Genomic DNA, 24072 nt, shown 5'->3' with positions numbered 1-24072 from the left:
GATTGTGCACTGTTGTTGTAATGGGAAGACTTAGACATGCCAATACTTTAACATGACAGGTTTTCACCATATTAGCAACAGTGCAAACTTGCATTTGTTTAATTCATAATGTCAGTTAATGGGTGGCAGGGTTGATATAGCGTCTGTAACAAAGGAGGTGTAAGGCGCTCCTTCCCTCTGCTAGCCTACCCTTGGTCACGGTATAACACCCACTTAGCTGCCCCCCCCCCCCCCCCCCCAAATCAGGGTCACTTGAAGCCATGGGTGATGAATGGTCATATGAGCAGCTGGTACATATCACAAGTCTTGGTTGTGATATCCAACCACTGACTCCAGGCAGACAATCTCCGAAGAGTATCATTAATGGCTGGGGTCAGCCGCCTTGTATGGACACTGCCCAGAAGAAGGCAATGACAAACCACTTCCTGTAGAAAAATTTGCAAAGAACAATCATGGCCATTGACTACAATTGCCCACATCACACGACATGGAACATAATGATGATAATGATGATGAATGTCAGTTAACTGGATGACCAATGAAGTAAAGTAAAGCCATTTTTGAAGAGCTAAAATCTGGCAAATATTTTATTTACAGCCAAGAGCCCCAACAGTTCTGTTTACAGTGCTCACTGTATGAAAAAATTGAATAGCTCAATATAAAAGTATTCCAGCAACTCACACTCCCCTGCTGGATAAGAAACAATATTGACCAGGTCATTTGCTTTGTGCTCGTCAAATATTTCCCTGCAATCTTTTACATCCAGTTCAGTGGGCAGATAGCTGAGAGGTAGCTGACGATATGGAAACCAGTGCCACATTCAGGGAGAGAAAGATGTTCAGCTTGAGGTGCAATGAGGGCATTCACATTTATATTTCTGCCTTTTGTTATTGCCTTAGCTGTTATAAAGTACTACTGATGAATAATACAGCATTTCTAATGATTTCAAATAAATGCCATGACATTGAAAGGATTCATGCCTGTGTTTGCAGAGTTTACATCTGTAGAGTAAGGAAGTTTGTTGAAAAGGAGTTTCCCAACTGTCAAAGTTGACCAGGTTCTTCATTCCATAATACTAAAGATCTAGCTATGCATAACTATAATGGTCAATTAAAGATAACTATTAACAGGAATTGTTTGCTTTTTTCCTAACATTATTCATATACCATCTCAGAACAGATAACACTTGATGATAACTTTATCCTCCACTTGTGACTTGTATAGTGAGGCTGAACCAGTAAAAATCAACTTATTGAGGCCATCTTGTCAGAACATGCCATTTGGATGTCATTATTAAGTAGACAGGTATCTTAACTGAACGATGTCACTTCTGATGGTAAAGTCGGGGGGAGAAAGAAATGTTCAGGTTGAAGTAGGAGAGTCTGGAACCAGAGGACACGGTCTCTAAATACTAGGAAATCTCTTCAGAACAGAGATGAGGAATTTATTTAGCCAGAGGATGATAAATCTGTGGAATTCAATGCCACAGAGGTTGTGGGGGTCAAATCATTGGGTATACTCAAAGCAGAGTTTGATAGTTTCTTGATTAGTAAGTGTGTCAAAGGCTACAGGGAGAAGGTAGAAGAAAGGAGTTGAGAGGGAAAATAAATCGCCTATTATTGAATGGCAGAGCAAACTCAATTGGCCGAATAGCCTAAATCTGCTCATATATATCATGGTATCATTATACATATCAGATTCAGATTCCGATTCAGTTTATTGTCATTTAGAAACCACAAATGCAATGCAGTTAAAAAATGAGACAACGTTCCCCCAGAATTATATCACAAAAGCATGACAAAACAGGCTACACCAGAAAATCTACGTAACGTTTGGTAATCCCCAATCCAGAGTCCGGAGAGGCTGCTGTGTATTAATATTGCACTACCATCTAGCGCATTCTCCGGAAGGAGCTCCAAATCCACCAGACAAAAACAAGACCAAAAACTAAAGCTACAAGACCTGCACAAAACCACATAATTACAGCATATAGTTACAACAGTGCAAACAATAGCATAATTGATAAAAAAAACAGACTATGGGCACAGTAAAAATAGTCCAAGATGTTAAAGGACTGTAAGTTCAAAAGAAATCACCACAGTTTCCACAAGTCCCCAGGGTCCAGACAGACTTGCCATCCCACGCCGGCGGCAGAAGGGAGTACCCCCACTATGGACTTCCAAGGCGCCGCCCGACTCAGCCTCGCAGACGCAGCACACAATGGAAGCTCCATCAAAACCAGCCTCGCAGACGCAGCACACACCGAAAGCGACCTGTCCAAGGGTGAATGCTGGAGTTAAATAACTGTAACATTTTTTGAGTAAACCTGCAGTCAATTTGACAACTTCTTTCAGAAGTTGTTTTGTAGAAGGCCCCTTTGCTGGAGTTTAGTCAACTTTAATTCCAAAACAATTTTGATGCAAGAACAATTGCTGAAAGGCCAGCAAGTAACTGGTAGATGTCAAACCAACTCTAACGATCTGAACTGTTTCCACTGCCATTTAGCTTCTGGTAATTATATTGCTTTCTTTTTCAGGCACTTGGATGCTTACTGTACAAACTCTGCTTTTTTACACTACCATTCGGAGAAAGCCAGGTTGCAATCTGCGATGGGAACTTCACAATTCCAGATAACTCCAAATACTCCAGCGAGATGCACTGCCTAATAAGTATATACTGCCACATTTTTCAGTTTGTTTCCACTGCAGTTTCTGGTCAATTCCTTTTGAGCACTGAATTAATACTTGGACACGGAAACAAATTAGATAGCCGGCCGGTGGTGTAGTGGCATCTGCATCAGACTTCGAATCTTGCCAGCTCCTTACACGCTTTCTACCTGATCTAGCAACTTGGCCTCGTAAAACAGACAAACTTTAAAGAAACTGCAAAGTTGCCGCCCGTTGAACCAGTGAGGCACAGGAGGATTTAAAAAATACAAAATTATGAACAGTACAGATAGGGTTAATACAAGCGGGCTTTTTCCACTGAGGCTGGGTAAAACTAGAACTAGAGGTCATTGGTCAAGGATGATAAGTGAAATATTTCAGGAGAACCTGAGGCTCAGGGGAACAACTTCTCTCAGAGGGTGGTGTAAATGTAGAACGAGCTACCAGAAGAAGTGGTGGAAGCAGGTTTGATTTCAACAGTTTGGATAAGTACATGGACGGGAGGGTTACTGGGGCTTTGACCCAGGTGTGGGTCAGTGGGACTAGCAGAATAAGCACAGACTAGGTGGGCCAAAAGGTGTGTTTCTGTGCTGTAGTGCTCAATGACTCTATGGCTTGAAGATGAAATTATGGCTGTGATGTACGTATTGATTGTATGCAAAAGTCATAGGCACATATATACTATATATACAAACCCCATTTCCAGAAAAGTTGGGATATTTTCCAAAATGCAATACAAAACAAAAATCTGTGATATGTTAATTCACGAGAACCTTTATTTAACTGACAAAAGTACAAAGAAAAGATTTTCAATAGTTTTACTGACCAACTTAATTGTATTTTGTAAATATTCACAAATTTACAATTTGATGGCTGCAACACACTCAACAAAAGTTGGGACAGAGGCATGTTTACTATTGTGTTACATCACCTTTCCTTTTAATAACATTTTTTAATCATTTTGGAACTGAGGATACTAATTGTAGTAGATTTGCAATTGGAAATTTTGTCCATTCTTGCTTGATATAAGACTTCAGCTGCTCAACAGTCCATGGTCTCCGTTGTCTGATTCTCCGCTTCATGATGCGCCATACATTTTCAGTAGGAGATAGATCTGGACTGGCAGCAGGCCAGTCGAGCACATGTACTCTGTGTCTACAAAGCCACGCTGTTGTAGCCCGTGCAGAATGTGGTCTGGCATTGTCCTGCTGAAATAAGCATGGACGTCCCGGGAAGAGACATCGCCTTGATGGCAACATATGTCTCTCTAAAATCCTAATATACGCCTCAGAGTCAATGGTACCTTCACATACATGCAACTCACTCATGCCGTGGGCACTGGTGCACCCCCATACCATCACAGATGCTGGCTTTTTCACCTTTCGCTGATAACAATCAGGATGGTCATTTTCATCTTTGGCACGGAGAACTTGACGCCCGTTTTTCTGAAAATTAGCTGAAATGTGGACTCATCTGACCACAGCACACGGTTCCACAGTCTTTCGGTCCATCTGAGATAAGCTCGGGCCAGAGAACTCGCCGGCGTTTCTGCATAGAGTTGATGTATGGCTTCCTCCTTGCGTAATACAGTTTCAAGTTGCATTTCTGGATGCAGCGACGTACTATGTTAAGTGACAATGGTTTTCCGAAGTACTCCCAAGCCCAGGTGAATATAATTGTCACAGTAGCATGACGGTTTCTTAGGCAGTGCAGCCTGAGGGCTCGAAGATCACGCGCATTTAACAGTGGTTTCCGACCTTGCCCTTTACGCCCTGAGATGTCTCTGAATTCTCTGAATCTTTTCACAATATTATGTACTGTATTTAATATTATGTAATAATATTAAAGCGGTGTTACTTGAATATTCTGTGCACTTTTCAATCTTATTTTAACTCTGTCCCAACTTTTGTTGAGTGTGTTGCAGCCATCAAATTCTAAATTTGTGTATATTTACAAAATACAATTAAGTTGGTCAGTAAAACTATTGAAAATCTTTTCTTTGTACTTCTGTCAGTTAAATAAGGGTTCACGTGAATTAACATATCACAGATTTTTGTTTTTATTGCATTTTGGAAAATATCCCAACTTTTCTGGAAATGGGGTTTGTATATATATAGCTAGGGTACCTGAGACTTTTGCACAGTACTATATATTTCAGTTTATGCACAAGAGTGGAAATGAAGGTGCAAGAGTTAAGATGTTAAAGAATTGAAAATGAACCCTGTTTCTGAACATATATAATTAAAATAATTTTCTTGTGATATAGAAATGTTTGCGACGTGATAATATTAAACCAATATCCCTCTAATCTACTTCTCTCTCTTTCTCTCTCTCTCTGTCTCTCTCTCTCTGTCTCTCTCTCTCTCTCTCTCTCTCTGTCTCTCTCTCTCTCCCCCTCCCTCCCTCCCTTCCCCCCCCCCCAAGGTAGAAGAAGTCAATTTTAGAAAACCTCCCACATTTATTTTTCCTACATTTACACACTTAGTCCAGCGGTCGTGGAGCATACAGATCCCTTCTTTATAGAAGTCAGCGTCTTGGACCTCCATAAGTAGTCCACAGCATATCTATATATGTTTTATTAAAACCAAAGCTACTGTAAACTGGTGAAATTGTCTTCTCACAATGGTTTCATTTTGCAGGATTCATGCTTGAACCAGACCCTGACAAAAGACCAGATATTTATCAGGTGTCCCACTTTGCATTTAAACAAATTAGGAAGGAATGCCCTGTCCAGAATGCCTGTGTAAGTCTAGAAATAATTTGAGGTCTACTGTATTTGCATTGACAGTGCATGAAAATAATCATGTAAAACTTTTCCATATCCAAATGAAATTTCCTAACAGCATGTAATGGAGACTTCTTTGTGATGGTGCAGTGTTTTTTGGTTCCAGTGTGCTGTGGCATGAAATTATGTGAGTCTTCACAATTTGAGATATTGATCTTGTCAATGATTGGAGGTGTCAAGCAAACATTTAAACATGGAGAAATGAAGTAGAAATAAAACACACATTGTCCAAAACAAATTTAAACATTTATTTAATAGTAATTTAGGTTCCATTGGTGAGTGGAGCAGCCACCAATTTAATTGAATGCTGTATATATTTAGCTAAGTTAAGTGATAAATAGTACCTGAAAACAAACATTGATTTTTCAAGCATAATTAATTCATTATATTTTTCAATATACAACTGAAATGTTTCATCTTTGCATAGTAGTGCCAGAAATGTTTTGAGGTTTTAATGGGCTGGAGAAATAAAGTTAGTCTGGTGCACTTGCATACACATCTCGTGGATTTAATGACTAATGCAATACAAGTCTACACAGACCAAAATACTCCCTCTGATCAAGTTTGAGAGAAAAAGATGAGAAAATAATCTGTTCAACTTGAGATGTAATAAAACAATGAATTCACTCAATAATTTAATAATGACTTTGTTCTTCAGAACTCTCCCATTCCAGCGAAGCTTGTTGAGCCAGTGAAAGCAAGTGAAGCTGCTGCTAAGAAGACACAGCCCAAGGCGAGGTTAGCATCACGTTGTACATAACTAAATGGAGCAGGTGCTTGCCTTTTCAGAAGAAGGTGTATTAGACTTTTGGGATCAATATTTTGTCTACCATTTTCAGGAGATTAATTTTTCGAATCATGAATGGCCTTCTGGTTGAATAGTAATGACTTAGTTGACAGCTAGAGGTAGAGTGAGAAGGTTCAGTTGTCTCATTTGGGGTCTCCAAATGAACATTAAATAAATCCTTATGGATGGAACATTGTATGTCTCTAAATTAAAACTGATTGTGTCTGAAAATGACACTGTTTTCAGAATATTTCAATGTCATGTTAATTGTAAATCAGCTCTGTGTGCTGATTTATTGCTCAAAGAAACTAGTGATTTTTTTATTTGATTGTTCATCACTCGAGATTGTACAGTGTAGGTTTATTGAAATATTGCCCTTGAAGAGGGCTTCATAGTTATGAAGGAAGACCAACTATATTTGATTACAGTGAATTCTGGTTAATTGGTACACATCAGGACCAGAATATTTTGGCCCAATTAAGCAGCAGCTCCAATTAGCCGAAGTTTCATGAAATTAGTTTAAAAAAGTATATAAAAGACAAACTAAGTAACAAATTATGTACGTTTATATTTAAAAGAAATACAGAAAAAATTAGAACACTACTAATAATACTACTGTACTATAAAACAGTGTACTAGTTCATAATAATTATCGACTGATGAATTCTTCCAGTGTACGCAATAAGCAAAATCAGCGCAGACCCATAGTACAGTTAATGGACTACCTTCGGACAATGCTATTAACAATTGCATCCCTCCAAACCTTCATTTGCATTGCAACATTTAAAATGATTGTCAGTACCTTCAAATTCGTCGTAGTTTCAAACTTGTGAAATCATTGCATTTTCACTCCCTATTTCTTGCATCTCCAAGCCTGAATGCTTGAAACCATAGTGAGCAAAATGGTTCAGAATTGGCTTACTGCTTATTTCTCACCAAAGATCAGTGACAAATATCAGAGATGTTTGAACACAAACTCGCAATTGACAGTATTTAAAATCTGTTCGCTCTAAGCATGATGTAGCATCTAATTGCCACACAAGTGCGTCTGACTGACATTAGTTAGTTCTAGTTAACCTGTTTGGCAAGTCTCCTACCCCATTTAAATGGCATAATGTATCCAAATAAACAAAGGGAATCCCAGCAATTTTCTAGATTAGTTTTTATTCTTTAAAAGTTTTCCCAGTGCAAAACTCACGAAAACTCCACAGACTTGGATAAAAATAGTTCACACCATTCAGTGAGTTCTCTTCTACTGAGTATTTGTTCTCCTGTTTACAGACTTCAGTGCTGAAAAAGAAAAAATGAAATGGTGAAGAGAGATGCATGTTACAATGAACTGGATGTTGGTATCTCTCACTAAGTATAATGTATTTCCTCACTTCCTAGGCTTACAGATCCAACTCCACCCACTGAAACCTCAATAGCTCCTCGCCAAAGGCCCAAAGCTGGGCAGACTCCAGCCAACCCAGGAATGCTGCCAATTCAACCCTCACTCACACCACGAAAGAGACCGTCTGCTCAGACAGTTGCACCGCCAGCAGGTCTGATGATTTGCATCCATCTTTTCTGTAGTTCAAAATGCATCTCTACTGTGGGCCTGCTTGTATTGTAATTATCGTTTAAGTGCATCACATAAGCCCTTCAAATTTTTGTTACGAAGTAAGTACAATGGTGTACAGAGAGTGAGAATTTAAATTATTAATATGAGTAAGTGGACTCTAGGATGGCTCCCCCTGCAGAGAAATATGCCTCTCATCCGTGTCAGGATGACATGTGGGAAAGACTGCTATGTATGCATTTCATTTCTGTGCATTCAGCATGTCATAGAGACTGCTGTGATGACACAGTGTGTTTTGTCTAATATCTATCTGAATGTAGCATTCTGGGCATTGCAAAGTCAGCTGAGGTTCATTCAGTTCATTGAAATCTAGAAAACTCATTTGTTACTCTCATTAAAATAAAGCACTTTCTCCTCTGTATTTTTCCTGTACATTGACCTTATTGTATGAAGATGACATAATTTCTGTGCTTTTTCATTATTTTAAGAATCATTTCTGTTGGTTGCACTCCAGCAATTTGGTTTAAGATAAGTTTCCACTTACTCCTGCTCCATGCTCTTTAGCATCTCGTGTACATTTTAGAAGATTACTCATCTTGTTTCCCTCAAGAGAAAAGTTCAATTTTCTACTAAAAGTCAACTTAATGGTTCAAAGCTGCACTTTCTAGATCTGCACATCTATCTTACGCCTATAATTAGACACAGATGTCTGATGATTAGAACACTTTGCAGTGTGGCTCTCTGCATTAATATAGGCTGTGCTGTTTGGTATTCCAAAGCTTCGTTGATTCAGATTTAATATCACCAGCATATGCCATGAAATTTGTTGACTTTTGCAGGCAGCAGTACAATGCAATACATAATAACAGAGGGAAAAAATGTGAATTACAGTAAGTATTCACAGTATTTGTGGTGAGTGATGGGATGTGACAGTTCCTCAGTATTCACAGAAATAAAAAAGTAGTGTTAATTTTCATGGGTTCAATGTCCATTTGGAAATCGGATGGCAGATGGGAAGAAGCTGTTCCTGAATTGTTGAGGGTGTGTCTTCACTCTTTTGTACCTCCTCCATGATGATAGCAATGAGAATAAGGCATGACTTGGGTGATGGGGGTCCTTAATGATCAACATCACCTTTTTGAGACCTCACTCCTTGAAGGTGTCCGGGATACTATGGGGCTAGTGCCCATGAGGGAGTTGACTAAGTTTACAACTCTCTGCAGATTACTTTGATTCTGTGCAGTAGACCCCCATACACTAGACAATAGGTGCAGGAGTAGGCTGTTCGGCCCTTCGAGCCAGCACCGCCATTCAATGTGATCATGGCTGATCACCTACAATCAGTACCCCGCTCCTGCCTTTTCCCCATATCCCTTAACTCCACTATCTTTAAAAGCTCTATCTAACTCTTTCTTGAAAGCAGCCAGAGAATTGGCCTCCACTGCCTACTGAGGCAGAGCATTCCATAGATCCACAACTCTCTGATACCAGATGGTCATGCAGCCAGTTAGAATGCTCTCCACGGTACATCTGTAGATTTTGTGTGTTTGAGGTGACTTACTAAATCTTCTCAAACTCCTAATGTAATATAGCTGCTGTCATGCCTTCTTTGTAGTTGCATCAATTATGTTGGGTCCAGGTTAGATCCTCAGAGACATCGACACCCAGGAACTAGAAATTGCTCAGTCCTTTCACTTTTAATAGGTAGACCTGTTGAGCAGGAAATCTACTATAACTATAGCACCTATTTGGCTATATCCTTGGTTCCTGCAGTTATATATAAATTTTGCCTGTTATTTTACTGGTTGACATATCTTATGTTCCCCAAGCCATCTCATCCTCTCTGAATTACTATTGCCAGAAGGTTTGGGCAACTCTCCTTGTGCTTCTGCATTCAAATGCTAAAGTTAATGAGGAACTGTCATATCCCATCACTCACCACAATGACTCAATTCCTGTCCCTTTCTCCTTTCCAAATATTAACCAATTCCTTTTCTTAACATCTAAGTTTCCTTACAAACACAAAACTGTGAGTTTAGTTTTCACAGAGGGCTTTGTCAGATCAACTTTAGAACTAAAAATATACCATGTTTTGAGGTTGCACATGTTTATAGGGAGATTAGCTCTCAGGGACTGGTCAGGCATGATGACAATCAAAAATGAGATTTTTATATTTTCTTTCTGACAATTTACTGACATCTGGCACCATGATAGTGTAACAGCGTGACGCCATTATAGCTCGGGGTGTCGGAGTTCAGTTCTGTCATCCTTTGTAAGAAAATTTGTACATTCTTCCCGTGAACATGTGGGTTTCCTTCAGTTACTCCAGTTTCTTCCCACAGTCCAAAGATATACTGGTTAGTAGGTTAATTGGTCATTGTAAATTGGCTAGGATTAAATTTGTGGGTTTCTGGGTGACTCAGCTTGGTGGGCTGGAAGGGCCTGTTCTGCAACGTATTTTTAAATAAAATAAATAAGCTGAAATCCACCATTTTACGTGGTATGAATTTAACACCAATAAATGGATAAATTTATTACAAGTTTATGGCTACAAGATCCTTTGTACCAGTAGCAGATCTTTGTAAGGTAGTCCTTAGTCACGTCACAAACTCTTTTGCTTAAGTCCTTGCATATCCAGTTCCCCTGAGAAAGACATCCATTGAATCTGCTTCTGTATTTAGGCATTTGATTCCAGATAATGATTACTTATTCCCTCACATTTTTTTAACTCATGTCAGCTACTGATTCTTTAATCAGTCAGCTTAAATCCACATCCTTTGTTTCTTCGTCTATTATTAACAATTATTTTGTGTGCCGCCTTTGGAGATTAATGTTACATGAACTTATGTTGATAATGGAATCTCAGCTGAGGAGGATAAGGAAACAAAATAAATTACTCATTTTAATATTGTTGAGTAACTGCTGAGAGAGCATGTATTGCCTGCAGACATGAAGGAATTAATTGTTCAGGTTGTTAATTGTTTAACAGACATCTTCCATTTCAGTACTCTGAATCTTATGGGACAGTATTTCTTTGGAATCTGTATTTAACCAATTGGAAATAACTGAAGAACTACTTATTAGATTTTTTTAGATATAGATTAGTCAGTTTCTTAGTAAATTAGATATGCAAGAACATTCGCAGTCTTGGTCAATCAGAAGATTCAGATTTATTATCACTGACGTATGTTGTGAAACTTGTCGCTTTGTGGTGACAGTACAATGCAAGACAGAACAATTCTATAAGTGGCAAAAATAAATACTGTATACAAATGGTACAAAAGAGTGGAAAAGACAGCATTGTGAGTTCATGGAGCGTTCAGCAATCTAATGGCAGAGAGGAAGAAGCTGTTCCTAAAATGTTACTTGTGGGTCTTTAGGCTCCTGTATCTCCTCCTTAATAGTAGTAATGAGAAGAGGGCATGACGTGATCTCGTCTAATGCTACTGACATTAGTGCAAACCATTGTGGACATTTCCAGTCTGGACATAACTTGCCATTTAAAATTCCTCAGTCTTGGGGGACAACCTAACAGCAAGTTCCTAGTTTCGGCATTTCATTGCTGTTAATCCTTCAATTAACTTCTGCAATGTTCAGTACATTTTGTTCTTGATTACAGTCTATTTATTTTGGTTATAAGTGTTAACAACAACCTTGTATATTTCTGTTACAGTGACTTGTTTATAGCAACTTGTATCCTTGTTCTTGACGTGAATTTCCTGAACTGTATGGACCTTGCATAAATATTTCTTCAGCCTTTTTCCCTTGGCAGATGTGTGCCCCAGAGCCTACTATTATGAATAAAGGACCATAAAAACATTTTTGATTTTCTATTATCACTCTCACCTGGAGCTGTTAGGTGTTCATTCACCATTAGGACAATGTTAATTGTGGATTTTTCTTTTAATTGCTGTATCCTAATAGAATAGTCAGTGAACAGACTGCCATCTATCATTCTATAATGCACAGTAGAATATTGGGAGTTCTGCAGGATGTGATCATCAGAAACAGGATCAAACTTTCAAACCATGTGACAATGCTTGCCCCCACACTAGTATGGAGAAAAAAATTATTAAAAACAAAACTCTGTCCTCAAAATTTGTTAAACTGGATTTCTAATTGCTCCTCAAGTCAGCCTTACAAGGCTGTTCTTTATTGGTGAAGAATATTGATTGTGTGGTTGCCAACTTTATTATTGGACATTACCCTATCATTGTGCATGGTGACATTAGGAGGGGTGCTGGATGTTGTCTGATTGCCTGCCTGCTCAGCATTGAAAACTGAAAAATAGCCAATAAAGCCAAGAGACAATCAGAGGACACAAGGAGAGCGAAAATCATCAAGTGACCATATCCATCTGGGCTAGTAACTGCAATTCTTAATCAAACAGCAGTGCTGGATTGAGGAATTTTGTATTGTTAAATCATGACTCATTCTGGCATTACATTGACTCTTAGTGAAACAACAGAGTTCTGAATGTCAAAATCACATATGCATATCCAGCGTTTCCTGAGGAAACTAGTTTTATAAGTTGCTGTCAAAGCAGTTGTGCTTTCTGCAATATATAAATAGGCATGTAGTGTTATTAATTTTAATTATTAAAAAAAATCACTTGGCTCTGTTCAATGTTTTCATGACTTTGGGCGTCTCTGCTTCATGTGTTTGAAAATATTAGAATGGTTTACAACATTTTGTTCTGCCCATTTCTTTTGAAGTTCAAGTTTTATCCAGTTGATTGGTGAGCATACAGATCCTCTGATTAACGCAGAGAGTTGCCTTGACTGAAGGACTTGAGTAATAAAGAGAGATTGTATTGGGACTCCTATTACTGGAGTGAAGGTGGCCGAGGGGTGATTTCAGCAAGGTGTTCCAATATAAGGGCACAGATAGAGTAGATAGTCAGTCTTCTTTCCAGGGTAGGGAGGTTGAAACTAGAGGGATAGATTAAAGGTTAAAGGTGGAAGATTTAAAGATGACCTAAAAAGCAAGTTTTTCCAAACAGAAGGCCGTGGGTATATGGATAATCGGCCAGATGAATTGGTACGTTACATGGATAGGCAAATCTTGGAAGAATGTAGCCCAAATACAGATAACTGGGATGGGTTATAAGACAGAGGAGTAGAATTTAGGCCATTCAGTCCATCAAGCCTGCTCCCCAATTTGAGCATGGCTGATTTATTATCCTTCTTAGCCCCATTCTCCTGTAACCTTTGACACTCTAATAATCAACCTCTCAACCTCTACTTTTAATATAGCTAAAGACTCTGTCTCCACAGAAACCTGTGGCAATGAATTACACAGCTTTGTCACCTTCTGGCTAAAGAAATTGCTCTTCATCTCTTTTCTGAAGGAACATCCTTTTGTTCTAAAGCTGTGCCCTCTGCCATTGCCCTTCAATATTCAATAGGTTTCAATGGCATCCCCTCATTCTTCTAAACACCAGTGAGTACAGGCCCAGAATCATCAAACACTCCAAAAATGTTAACACTTTAATTCGCAGCAACACACACAAACTGCTGGAGGAACTTAGCCGGTAGCATCTAGGAAAAGAGTACACTTGACATTTCAGGCCGAAACCCTTCGGCAGGACTGCCCGGAATCATTTTCATAAATCTCCTTTGGGCCCTCACCAAGGCCCCCACAAACATTTAGATATAGGGTCCGAAACTGCTCACAGTAACCAAATGCAGTCTGACAAATCCCTATTAAAGCCTCAGCGTTACTTCTTTGCTTTTATATTCTAGTTCTTTTGAAAAGAATGCTAGCATTGCATTTGCCTCCCTTACTACTGACTCATCTTGCAAGTCAACCGTTAAAGGAATTCTGTATGAGTACTCCCAATTCCCTTTGCACCTACGCTTACTGAATTCCTCACTGTTTAGAAAATGGTGTACACCTTTATTCCACGTAATGTTTTTTGCCCATCCTCATATTTTGTCCAACTCCTTCTGTAGACTTCATGTTTCCTCAACACTACCTGCCCCTCCACCTATCTTTGTATCATTCACAAAGTTGGCCACAAGGCCATCAATTCTGTCAACCAGGTCATTAAATATTACATGAAAATTAGGGAACTCAACTCTGGTCCCTGTGGAACACCGCTAGTGACCGGCAACCAATCAGAAAAGTCTTCCTTTATTACTGTGTTTTGTCTTCTGCCAGTCAGCCAGACTTCTTTCCATGATAGTGTCATTCCTGTAATACCATAGGCTCTTACCTTGTTTAGCAGCCTTATATGTGGCACTTTGTCTAAAGCCTTTTGAAAATCTAAGGATTAGCATAGATGGACATCATGGTCGTCATGAAGGAGTTGAGCTGACGTATAACTTTAAACTATTATGTTTGTCTCCACTTCTATATATATTGTCTAAGCACTCTGTTCAATAATTATGATTACACATAGAATTGTAATTGGCAATAATTAATGAAAATTGAGTGCAGGAAAGAATTTTCAGTTAAGTTTTATAATTCTGACCATTCAAATTTACTCTTTTCCTCACTGTCCATTCTGAAATACTAACACTACAAAAGAATTGAGACAGAATGATCACTCCTTATTTCAATAGCACACAGGATTTATCATATGTAGGAGTACATGTTATGGTTTGAGAGGACAAGGTGTCTTAATGTTGAAGTTTTGACCACATGCTTCAAAATTCTCACTCTGTTGCAAGGCTTTCTTGTGGTCCTCATTGTCACTATTATCTATAGATTTATTCATTCGGAACTATAAATAAATCTTCCCGAATTTAAACTCCTCCTTTTACATTCTTTCAAATTTTAACTTCTCAAATTATTTCTATTTGTGGAGTTTTTCTCTTAGAATGATTGTATATCTTTAAACCTGTCTTCATTCCTCCAGTGAGTGCATTCCTTTTTAACCTAGCAATCTTTTAAACATTTACATTGTCTGACTGCTTAATTACATCTACTGGTTTCAATTTTGATTGTAAAAAGACTGGGTGGGCTATGAAGTGTACCATTTAAAGTCTTTTTTTTTTAAAGAAAAGTTATTTTGCAGTAAAGCTAACAGAGTTTTTTTGGTATTCTCTCTCTCTGTATTTGCTCAAAATGGTACTCTGCAGAGCAACACACTTTGGTTTAAATAAAGTAGGTTAAAATGCTGTTGACTGAAAGCTCATGTAAGTCTAGATTGTTATTCCCTATGCTGTACTTATGTTCACCGGCTAATAACATTTCTCCTAATGAACTGATAATCATAACAATGCAGTTCAATTGACCTTTTACAGCCAACATCAAAGTCTTTTTTCTTTAATTCATCAAAAATATCATGAAGAATATGCACATTTTGACAAGATCCATTGAAAACTGATACACATATCTTATTCTGGCATTCAGAACTCCAATAGATGTTGCAGTTCAGCTCCTACCCCCTCTTGTCTCTTTATTCCCTTCACCTCTTCTGCTAATTATTTTAAATCTCTGAGAAAACCAGATTTATATACTTTTTTGACAAATCTAATCAAAAATTCCAAAATCACGACTTGCATTTTCCAAAGCACAATGGTATGAAAAATTAAGGTCACTTTTAATTTTCTTTTGAGTTAACTTATATAAATAGTTTTTAAACTGAGTTTGAATGAGATAAGGATTTTAATTAATTCTTTTAGGATGTCTGTTCTCATATCTCTGTCTTTCCGCAGGTGTTGTCCTCGGCTCTGCTCACAATAATCAAGCTCCTGGCGTGCAACAGCCTCTGCAACAGTCAAAACCTCACCTGCAACAGCCGCAGCTGTTGCTGCAGCAGAAGCAGGTGCAGCCTCAGCCTCCACCTCAGCCACAAGCAGCAGTGCAGCAGAAGTTGCCTCAAGCTGCGGTACAGCCTCCGCCAGGCCCCCAGCAAGCACCCGTGCAGCCACAGCTCTTCCTCCAACAGTCGCAGCTCCTGCAGCAGCAGCAGCAGCAGATGATGGCTCAACAGGTAATTGTTGCATGTGCATTGTTTAGAAAAGACACATGAAATTCATGTTGTGTTCATGGCAGGATGGCAAATTTCATGGTAAGTCTTCTCCTCTGTGTTCTCCACCCTCCTTGGTTGGTATGGAACCATAGTTTTTGGGAGATAAGGAGGCCCTAGTTAGAAACAGAAAGAGATGCATAGCAAGTATAGGAATAAATGAGGAGTGTAAGAAATGCTTAAGAAGGAAATCAGGAGGGCTAAAAGAAGACATGAGCTTGTAGCAACATGGTGAAGCAGAATCCAAAAGGCTTCTAACAGATATTTTAAGAGCAAAAGAATAGCACAGGTCAAATTGGTCCTCTGGAAGATCAGAATGGTAATCAATGCATGGATCCAAGAGAGATAGGGGAGATCTTAAATTATGTTTTTTGCATCTGTATTAAGCTGGGAGATGGATACAGAGTCTATAGATGGGAGGTAATGTAGCAGCGAGGCTATGGACCCTATACGGATTTCAAAAGAGGAGGTCTTTGCTTTCTTGAGGCAAGTTAGAGTGGTTAAATCCCCAGGGCCTGACAATGTGTTCTCTTGGACTCTGTGTGAGGCTAATGCAGAAATTGCAGGGACCTTAACAGAGATATTTAAAACATCCTTAGCCATGGGTGAGGAACAGACAATAGCTAATGTTGTTTTGCTGTTTAAGAAAGACTCTAAAAATCAACCAGGGAACTATAGGCCAGTGAGCCTAACATCAGTAGTGGGAAAGTTATTGGAAAGTATTCTAAGGGACTGGTTCTTTGAGTATTTGGAACTGATTAGAGGTAGTCAATATGGTTTTGTGCATGGTTAGTCGTATCTAACCAATCTTATAGAGTTTTCTTAGGAAGTTACAAGAAAAGTTGATTGAACAAGGCTGTGGATGTTGTATACATGGACTTCAGCAGGGCCTTTGACAAGCTCCCACATGGAAGTTTGGTCAAGAAGGTTCTATTGCTTGACATTCAAGATCAAGTAATAAATTGGATTAGACATTGGCTTTGCAGAAGAAACCAGAGAGTGGTAGTAGATGATTGCCTGTCTTACTGGAGGCCTGTGACTAATGGTGTATCACAGGGATCGGTGCTGCGTCTGTAATTGTTTGTCATCTATATCAATGATCTGGATGACAATGTGGTAAACTGGATCAACAAATTTGAAAATGATATCAATATTGGGGGTGTGGTGGATAGCAAGGAAGACTATTAAAGCTTACAGTGGGTTCTGGACCAGCCTGAAAAATGGGCAGAAAAATGGCAGATGGAATTTAATGCAGACAAGGTGGGAAGACCAACCGGGGTAGGGCATACTTGGTGAGTGGTAGGGCACTGAGGAATGTGGTAGAACAAAGGGATTTGGGAATACAGGTCCATAATTCCTTGAAAGTTTTGTAAGAGTTAGATAGGGTTGTAAAGAAAGGTTTTGGTACATTGCCCTTCATAAGTCAATGTATTGAGTATGGGAATTGGGAAGTTATGTTGAAATTATATAAGACGTTGGTAGGACTAATGTGTGCAGTTTTGGTCTCCTACCAGAAGATGTAAATAAGATCGAAAGAGTGTAGAGAAAATTTACAAGGATGTTGCCGGGAAAGTTTGACTAGGTGAAATGAGAAGCAGCTTCTTCCCTCAGAGGGTGGTGAGATTATGGAACAAGCTACCAGCACAAATGGTGGGTGTGCAGTCAATTTCAACACTTAAGAGTAATTTGGATAGGTATTGGACAAGGGTGGTATGGAGGGTGCTGGTTGGTGAGACTAGGCAGATTAATGTTTTGGCACAGACTTGGATGGGCAAAGGGCCTGTTTCTGTGCTGTAGTGTTCTTTGACTCTATGATTCCTCACTTTGGTAAGAATACTTCAATGTTACAGCTCCTGAACCCTCTACATTACCCTTTGTCTACCTATCTCGAAGTGAATAGATCTTGGGTTGGAAAGCAACATTGCCTCAATTAATCTGCCCATTCTATATACTCAAATCAGTACTCAATATCAAAGGCAGTCTTTTCAACAGACCTAGTTTTTTACAGCTGACAATGTATTTCAGCCTAGTGTAGAAAGCTGGTTTTAATGAACCCTGTTCTGCGGATGCTCACCAGGCCTTCCAATCCATTAGGATCTGAGAATCTTTGAGAAGAAGCAAGGAAGAAGGTTGTTCAACATTTTATACTTGTGCTAGGTCTAAGAACACTCATACCTAGCTCTGAGTTCCTGTAACAGCACATTCTTCATCCCTGAACAGCTGTCCAACTTATAATTTTATTTAATGGAGCCAACTTTCAGACTTTAATTCAAATACATTTCATCTAAAATTTCTCCTCATTTTGTTTCTAAACCTTCTTGCCTTTGATTTTTAATTATGAACTATGGTTTCGGCCACACAGTGAAAGTGGAAACTTTGTTCAGTCAAAACATTTTATCGTCTTGGTGACCTCTAGCTTCACATTTTTGACCCCCTCCCCTCCACCAATTCAAAGAGAAAAGTTCTAACATTTACTACATCCTCCTTGTAATTGAAGATCCTTCACCCCACCATCCCTGATAACATGAACTTTTTTTATTGTTATTGCTCCTTATTTTTTATTGTTTGTGGAGTGCCCAGAATTTTCTACTTTTATTAGGCTATATGCCCGAATAACTGATATGCTTTCAATCACTATTAAACCTTTTACCTTTAAAGATTCATGTACAATGACATCAGTGACTATCTACATTTTTCAGAATCAAGTAATTTTTAGAAGTATGGTATTTGCATTTTAGTTCCTTCAAAGTGCTTCAGTTCACAGTACATGACATTGAACTCCAAGTTTGTCATTTTTCTGCCAATTTTCACTGTCCTATCTTGTTTGAAACATACAGTGGTCCCTGGAGCAGTGTAAGATTCTGTCATTTCCTGTTACGTATTTCATGCTTGTGTAATGAAGCTAAAGCTTTAAACACCACTGCAAACCTTCAAAATAACGCTTTGCTTCACTGAGCTAATTATACATCCAACCTATCACCTTCCTGTTAATTTCCTAATTCCCCAATTGTCCGAGCCTCCATCTTACTAACAAGGCCCAGAGAAGCACCTGGAAAGCTTTCCCAAAGCAACATTCTCTGGTACATCATTGAAGACTTTAATTAAAATGGGTGGTGGGGGAGGGGGGGTGCGAGGATTGTTCCACACAGAAGAAACTAGAAAATGAAACTGTGGACTATAGCAGTTGAAATGCTGTAACTTCAGCAAGCCAGGTACCTGTTGTGCCCTTCCTCAATATGAGGAGGGCATGGAAAGGTTTGCAGTGCAATTCTTTTTAAGGTATTGTGCCAGGGTGCTTTTTGATTTATATTGAATTCTGGAGCACCTCCATAATTATTGGAATTTTAAAGTGGAATTGTGCAGTGTGCTTATTCGTGGCTAATCCGTGACAATTTCTGGATGGTAAATTTTTATTAGTTCAAGTTTAAATAAGAATATTGTGTTGGTGTACAGATCAGACAATGTATTGATCATTCATGGGGTGGCAAAGTAATGTATTACTGACAGCATGGGTTCAATTCTCACCACTGCCTGTAAGCAGTTTGTATGTTCTCCCCATGACCGAGTGAGTTTCCTCCAAGTGTTCCGGTTTCCAACCACACTCCAAAGTCATACCGGTTGCCATGTTAATTGGTCTTTGTAAATTGCCTGGTGACTAGGCTTGGATTAAATTGGGAGATTGCTGGGCGGTGTGGCTCAAAGGGGCGGAAGAGCCTATTCTGTGGTGTATCTCAATAAATAAAGATAAATAAAATACACAAAATAGGGTTCTGATAGGCAGGATAAAAATGCTGTGGTAGGTCTAAAGTTATTTAATAAAACTAAATTATTTTTATCTTTTTTTATTGTTTCAAGGTAAATTTGCAAAATATCCTTTATGGGTATTCATGTAAAGTAACGAACAGCTTAGCAACTTCAGTTGCTATTGGTATAAAAGAAGAAAAATATAGGGCAACTTCATCAACATCATCATGTTTTATGATTTATTTTCTTGTTAGGAATCATTGGTCTAGTCTATATTTTTATCTGTTTTAGTATTTTTTTCTACTTTACAGAGTTTAAATGATCACCATCTGTTTGTCAACTCATTGTTCATGACTGCTCAGTGTACGTACACGTCCTGCACTATTTCACCAATTTAGTGATGGCTGGAACTAGGTACTGAGTACCAATAATTCCATCTACAACTAGGAGATGGATATCCCTTATGAGTAAGCTTGCTTGTGTTCTTGGTCCTAAGATAGAAGTCTAGGTTGGGGGGAGTGTTATAGGCACAGCTTGAATATATGATTATATTTCAATGCACACAGTATACACAGGTGGATGATCTTTTAGCACAGTTAGAAATCAGCAGGTATGATGTTGTCACTGAGTCGTGTTGAAGGAAGAGCTCAGTTGAAAGCTTAACATCCAAGGATACATATTGTATCGAAAGGATGGGCAGGTTGGCACAGGGGGTGAGGTTGCTTTGTTGGTAAAAATATTGAATCAAATCCATAAAAAAGAAATGACATGGGATCAAATAATGTAGAATCCTTGCAGGTAGTGTAAAGAAACTGCAGGAGTGAAACAAAGCCCTGATGGAAGATACGTACAGACCTCCAAACATTAGCCAAGGTGTAGAGTACAAATTATAGTGGGAGACAGAAAAGGCATGGAAAAAATCGGGCACTGTTACAATGGTCATGGGTGGTTTCAATGGGTAGGTATTTTAGGGAAACCAGGTTGATTTTGGATCCCAAGAGAAGGAATACCTACAAGATGGCTTTTTAGCACAGCATATGGTTGACCCATGAGGGAAAGGCAACTCTGAACGGGTTGTTGTGTAATGAACCAGATTTAATTAGGGAAATTAAGGCAAAAGAACCATCAGGAAGCAATGATAGAATTTACCCTGCAGTTTGAGAGGGAGAAGCTAAAATTGGTTGTATCATTGTTAGAGTTGAGTATAGATAACTACAGAGGAATGAGAGGGGTGCTGGTCAAAGTTGGTTCAAAGAGGAAACTAGCAGGGATGACAGCAGAGCAGCAATGGCTGGAGCCTCCTGGAATAATTTGAAAAATGTAGAATGAGTTCATCCTAAAGAAGAAGCAATCTAAAGGGTAGATGAGGCAACTGTGGCAGACAGGGGAAGTCAAAGTCAGCATAAAAGCAAAAGGATGGCATATAATATAGCAAAAATTAGTGGATATCTAGAGTTTTTTGAAACCCAACAGAAGACAACTAAAGAACAATAAAGAGAGAAAAGATAAAATATGAAGATAAGCTAGCCAATAATATAAAAGTGGATATCTAAAGTTTATTCAGATATGTAAATAGTAAATGAGGGGCATTGTGGACATTGGGCCACTAGAAAATGACACTGGAGAGGGTTTCATAGGGCAGACAAACTAAATAAGCATTTTGTGTCAGTAGAGTCTTCGCTGTAGAAGACACCAGCAGCATGCTGAAATTTGAGGTGTCAGGTTTCAGAATTGAACGTAATCGCTATTATGAAGGAGAAGGTGCTTAGGAATCTGAAAGGTCCGATGGTAGATAAGTCACCTGGATCAGATGGACTACAGCCCATGATACTGAAAGATGTAGCTGAAGAGATTGAGGAAGCATTAATAATGATCTCTTAAGAAACACTAGATTCTGGACTGACTCTAGAAGGAGTAGAAAATTATTAATGTCACTTCACTCTTTAAGAAGGCAGGGAGACAAGGGATAGGAAATTATAAGCCATTTAGCTTAACTTCAATGCTTGGCAAGATGTTAGAGTACAATATTAAGGAAGAGTTGTCAGGGTAATAGGAGGCACTCAATAAAATAGGCAGAAATTATAATGGCTTCCTTAAAGGGGAAATTTTGCCTGAGAAATCTGTTGAAATTCAATAAATAGCAGACAGGATAGACAAAGGAGAGTCAGTGAGTATAGTTGACCTGGATTTTCAAAAGGCCTTTGACACAGTGCAACACATGGGTTTGCTAAACAAGATAAGAGCCCATAATATTACAGGAAAGATACAAGCAGGCACAGAAGATTGGCTTACTGATAGAGGCAGAGTAGAAATAAAGGGGACCTTTTCTGGTTGGCTGCCAGTGACTAATGGTGTTCTGCCAAGATAGGTAAAGAGTCAGGTTGTAATGAGGAAGTAGTGAGTCTGCAGAAGGACTGGAAAGATGAGAAGCATGGGCAAAAGAGTGGCAGATGGAATTCGGTGTAAGGAAGTTTATTGTTGTGCACTTTAGTGGTAGGAATATTTCCTAAATGGAATTAACCTCGGAAATTGTAGGTGCAAAGGGACTTGGAGAGGGCTCTCTAAAAGTTAACTTGCAGGTTGAGTCAGTAGTAAGAAAGGGAAATGCAATGTTAATATTCATTTTGAGAACACTGAAATTTAAAAGTAATGTAATGCTGAGACTTTTTAACTCATTGGCCAGACCACATTTGGTGTACTTGAAGGAGTTTTGGGCCCCATAACTAAGAAGGGATATAGTAGTATTGGAGAGGGTCCAGTGGAGGTTTATGAGAATGATCCCAGGAATGAAAGGGTTAATGTTTGAATAGTGTTTGATGGCTCTGGGCCTGTACTCACTGGAGTTCAGAAGAAAGGTGGGATGTCATTGAATATCGAAAAGCTAAAATGAAATGATGTGGAGAGGATGCTTTCAAAAGTGGGAGAGTCTAGGATCAGAAGGCGCAGCCTCAGAACAGAAGGACATCCTTTGGAACGGAGATGAGGGGGAATTTCTTTAGCCAGAGGGTGGCAAATCTGCTCCTTTGTCTTATGGTCTTATTGTTTTACTTAGGCTGACAAAGTGTGTAATTAGAATAAATCATTACTTGATAATAGTGCTGCCTTTTGAAGCAGGCGAGTGCGCCAAATCCAAGGCTACCTCACCTTCAGTTGGCCAATGACCCACTCATAAGTTATGATATAACAAGCAAAAAGTCATCTTGTTCTTCCTTGCATACATCTGGCCTGCTGTGTTTACATAGAAATGAGACGGCACTGCAGACTACTGTATAAATCATTTAGAGATATTTTTGTTGTAATAATGCAATGATTAGTCACGTCACTTTCCATTAACCCAGTGTACTTGCTGCAGACTTGTGTTTACCTTCTGCCCAAGTGACATAATGGGATAAATCACACTCATGGCGCCTGTATTTATACTGAGCAGTCAACATTTGGCAATGGTGAAATCCGATTTGTCACCGTTATTCTTTTTTATGATTTTATGCTTTATGTCACCAATTCTTTCAATTGATTTTGAGTGTCTTATTTGCATGTGTTGGTGACCAGTACCACGCCATACAGCAAGCGCAGCAACAAGTCATGCAACATCAGATGATGCAGAATTTCTATCTCCAGCAACAGCAGCTTGCCACAGCCATGCAGCAGATGCAGTATGTGAGCCAGCAGGCTGCTAATGTCCAGCAGCAGCTGACTGCAGCACACCTGCAACACACACCACTGCCCCTGCCGCAGCAGCATGCTGCAGGCGCTCAAGCAGCCTCTCAGGAACAGGGAATGGTAAGAGTTTGCAAATTAAGTGTTTATCCCTTGTAACACCTGAACATACAATGACAACAAAGAGAGACTTGCCCTCTATTGATAGATGGATGGGGACTGTGACATTTCTCAAACCTATAGCACAGTGGCACAGCTGGTACAACTGCTCCTTTGTAGCTCCGGCGACCCAAGTTCAATCCAGACTTCCATATTGTCCCTGGGGAGTTTGCACATTCCTCCTGTGACCTTGAGGATTTCCTACAGGTTCTATGGTTTCCTCCCCCCCATCCCAAAGAAAGCAGATTGTCAGGTTAATTGACCACTGTAAATTAGCCAGGTACGTACACAAGTAGTGGAAATTAGGGATGGTTGATGGTTAAGTCGCAGAATAGGTTGCAGTGTAAATTAGTGGGAATGGGTTTGCCCCGTGAGCCAGTGTCAACTTGATGGGGCAAAATTGCCTCCTCCCATGTCAGAACGAAAGATGAGAATTCGCTGTTAGCCCAGACATTTGTGCAAATGTGAAAATTATGCCAAATTAAAGTTTTCTTTATTAAAAAAATGTGTAGTCTTTCAAGCTTGAGTTGCTATTTGAAATCAAGCAATTTTGCTAATTCCTTCCCCTTTTTCATCAGTTTTCTTGTAAATGCCACCATTAAATTATTCCATTGAGCAAAGAGCATTCCAAAGAGTATTCAGCCTTCACCCTCACTCTGAAAAAGCCACAATATTAGCTAAGGCAAACACGAGGAAATCTGCAGATGCTGGAAATTCAAGCAACATACACAAAAT

At 39.1% G+C, this 24072-nt stretch overlaps 1 protein-coding gene across 12 annotated transcripts in view; it reads left to right on the top strand.

The window, feature by feature from the left end:
* LOC140734700 (AP2-associated protein kinase 1-like) overlaps nucleotides 1–24072 on the top strand; it is a 132541-nt gene that overhangs the window by 58275 nt on the left and 50194 nt on the right. For 11 of the 12 annotated variants that reach the window (XM_073059087.1, XM_073059079.1, XM_073059048.1 and 8 more), the window contains exons 7-12: nucleotides 2537–2669; nucleotides 5306–5409; nucleotides 6110–6189; nucleotides 7628–7782; nucleotides 15464–15741; nucleotides 23071–23301. In XM_073059087.1, the coding sequence (XP_072915188.1) occupies nucleotides 2537–2669; nucleotides 5306–5409; nucleotides 6110–6189; nucleotides 7628–7782; nucleotides 15464–15741; nucleotides 23071–23301 (981 nt within the window). The remainder of the gene's footprint in view (nucleotides 1–2536; nucleotides 2670–5305; nucleotides 5410–6109; nucleotides 6190–7627; nucleotides 7783–15463; nucleotides 15742–23070; nucleotides 23302–24072) is intronic. The other variant, XM_073059057.1, reaches the window with a different exon arrangement.

This window comes from Hemitrygon akajei, chromosome 1, assembly GCF_048418815.1.
Source record: "Hemitrygon akajei chromosome 1, sHemAka1.3, whole genome shotgun sequence".
Lineage (NCBI taxonomy): Eukaryota > Metazoa > Chordata > Chondrichthyes > Myliobatiformes > Dasyatidae > Hemitrygon > Hemitrygon akajei.
Note: the sequence above shows the minus strand (reverse complement) of the source record. Positions and strands in the feature narration are given on the sequence as shown.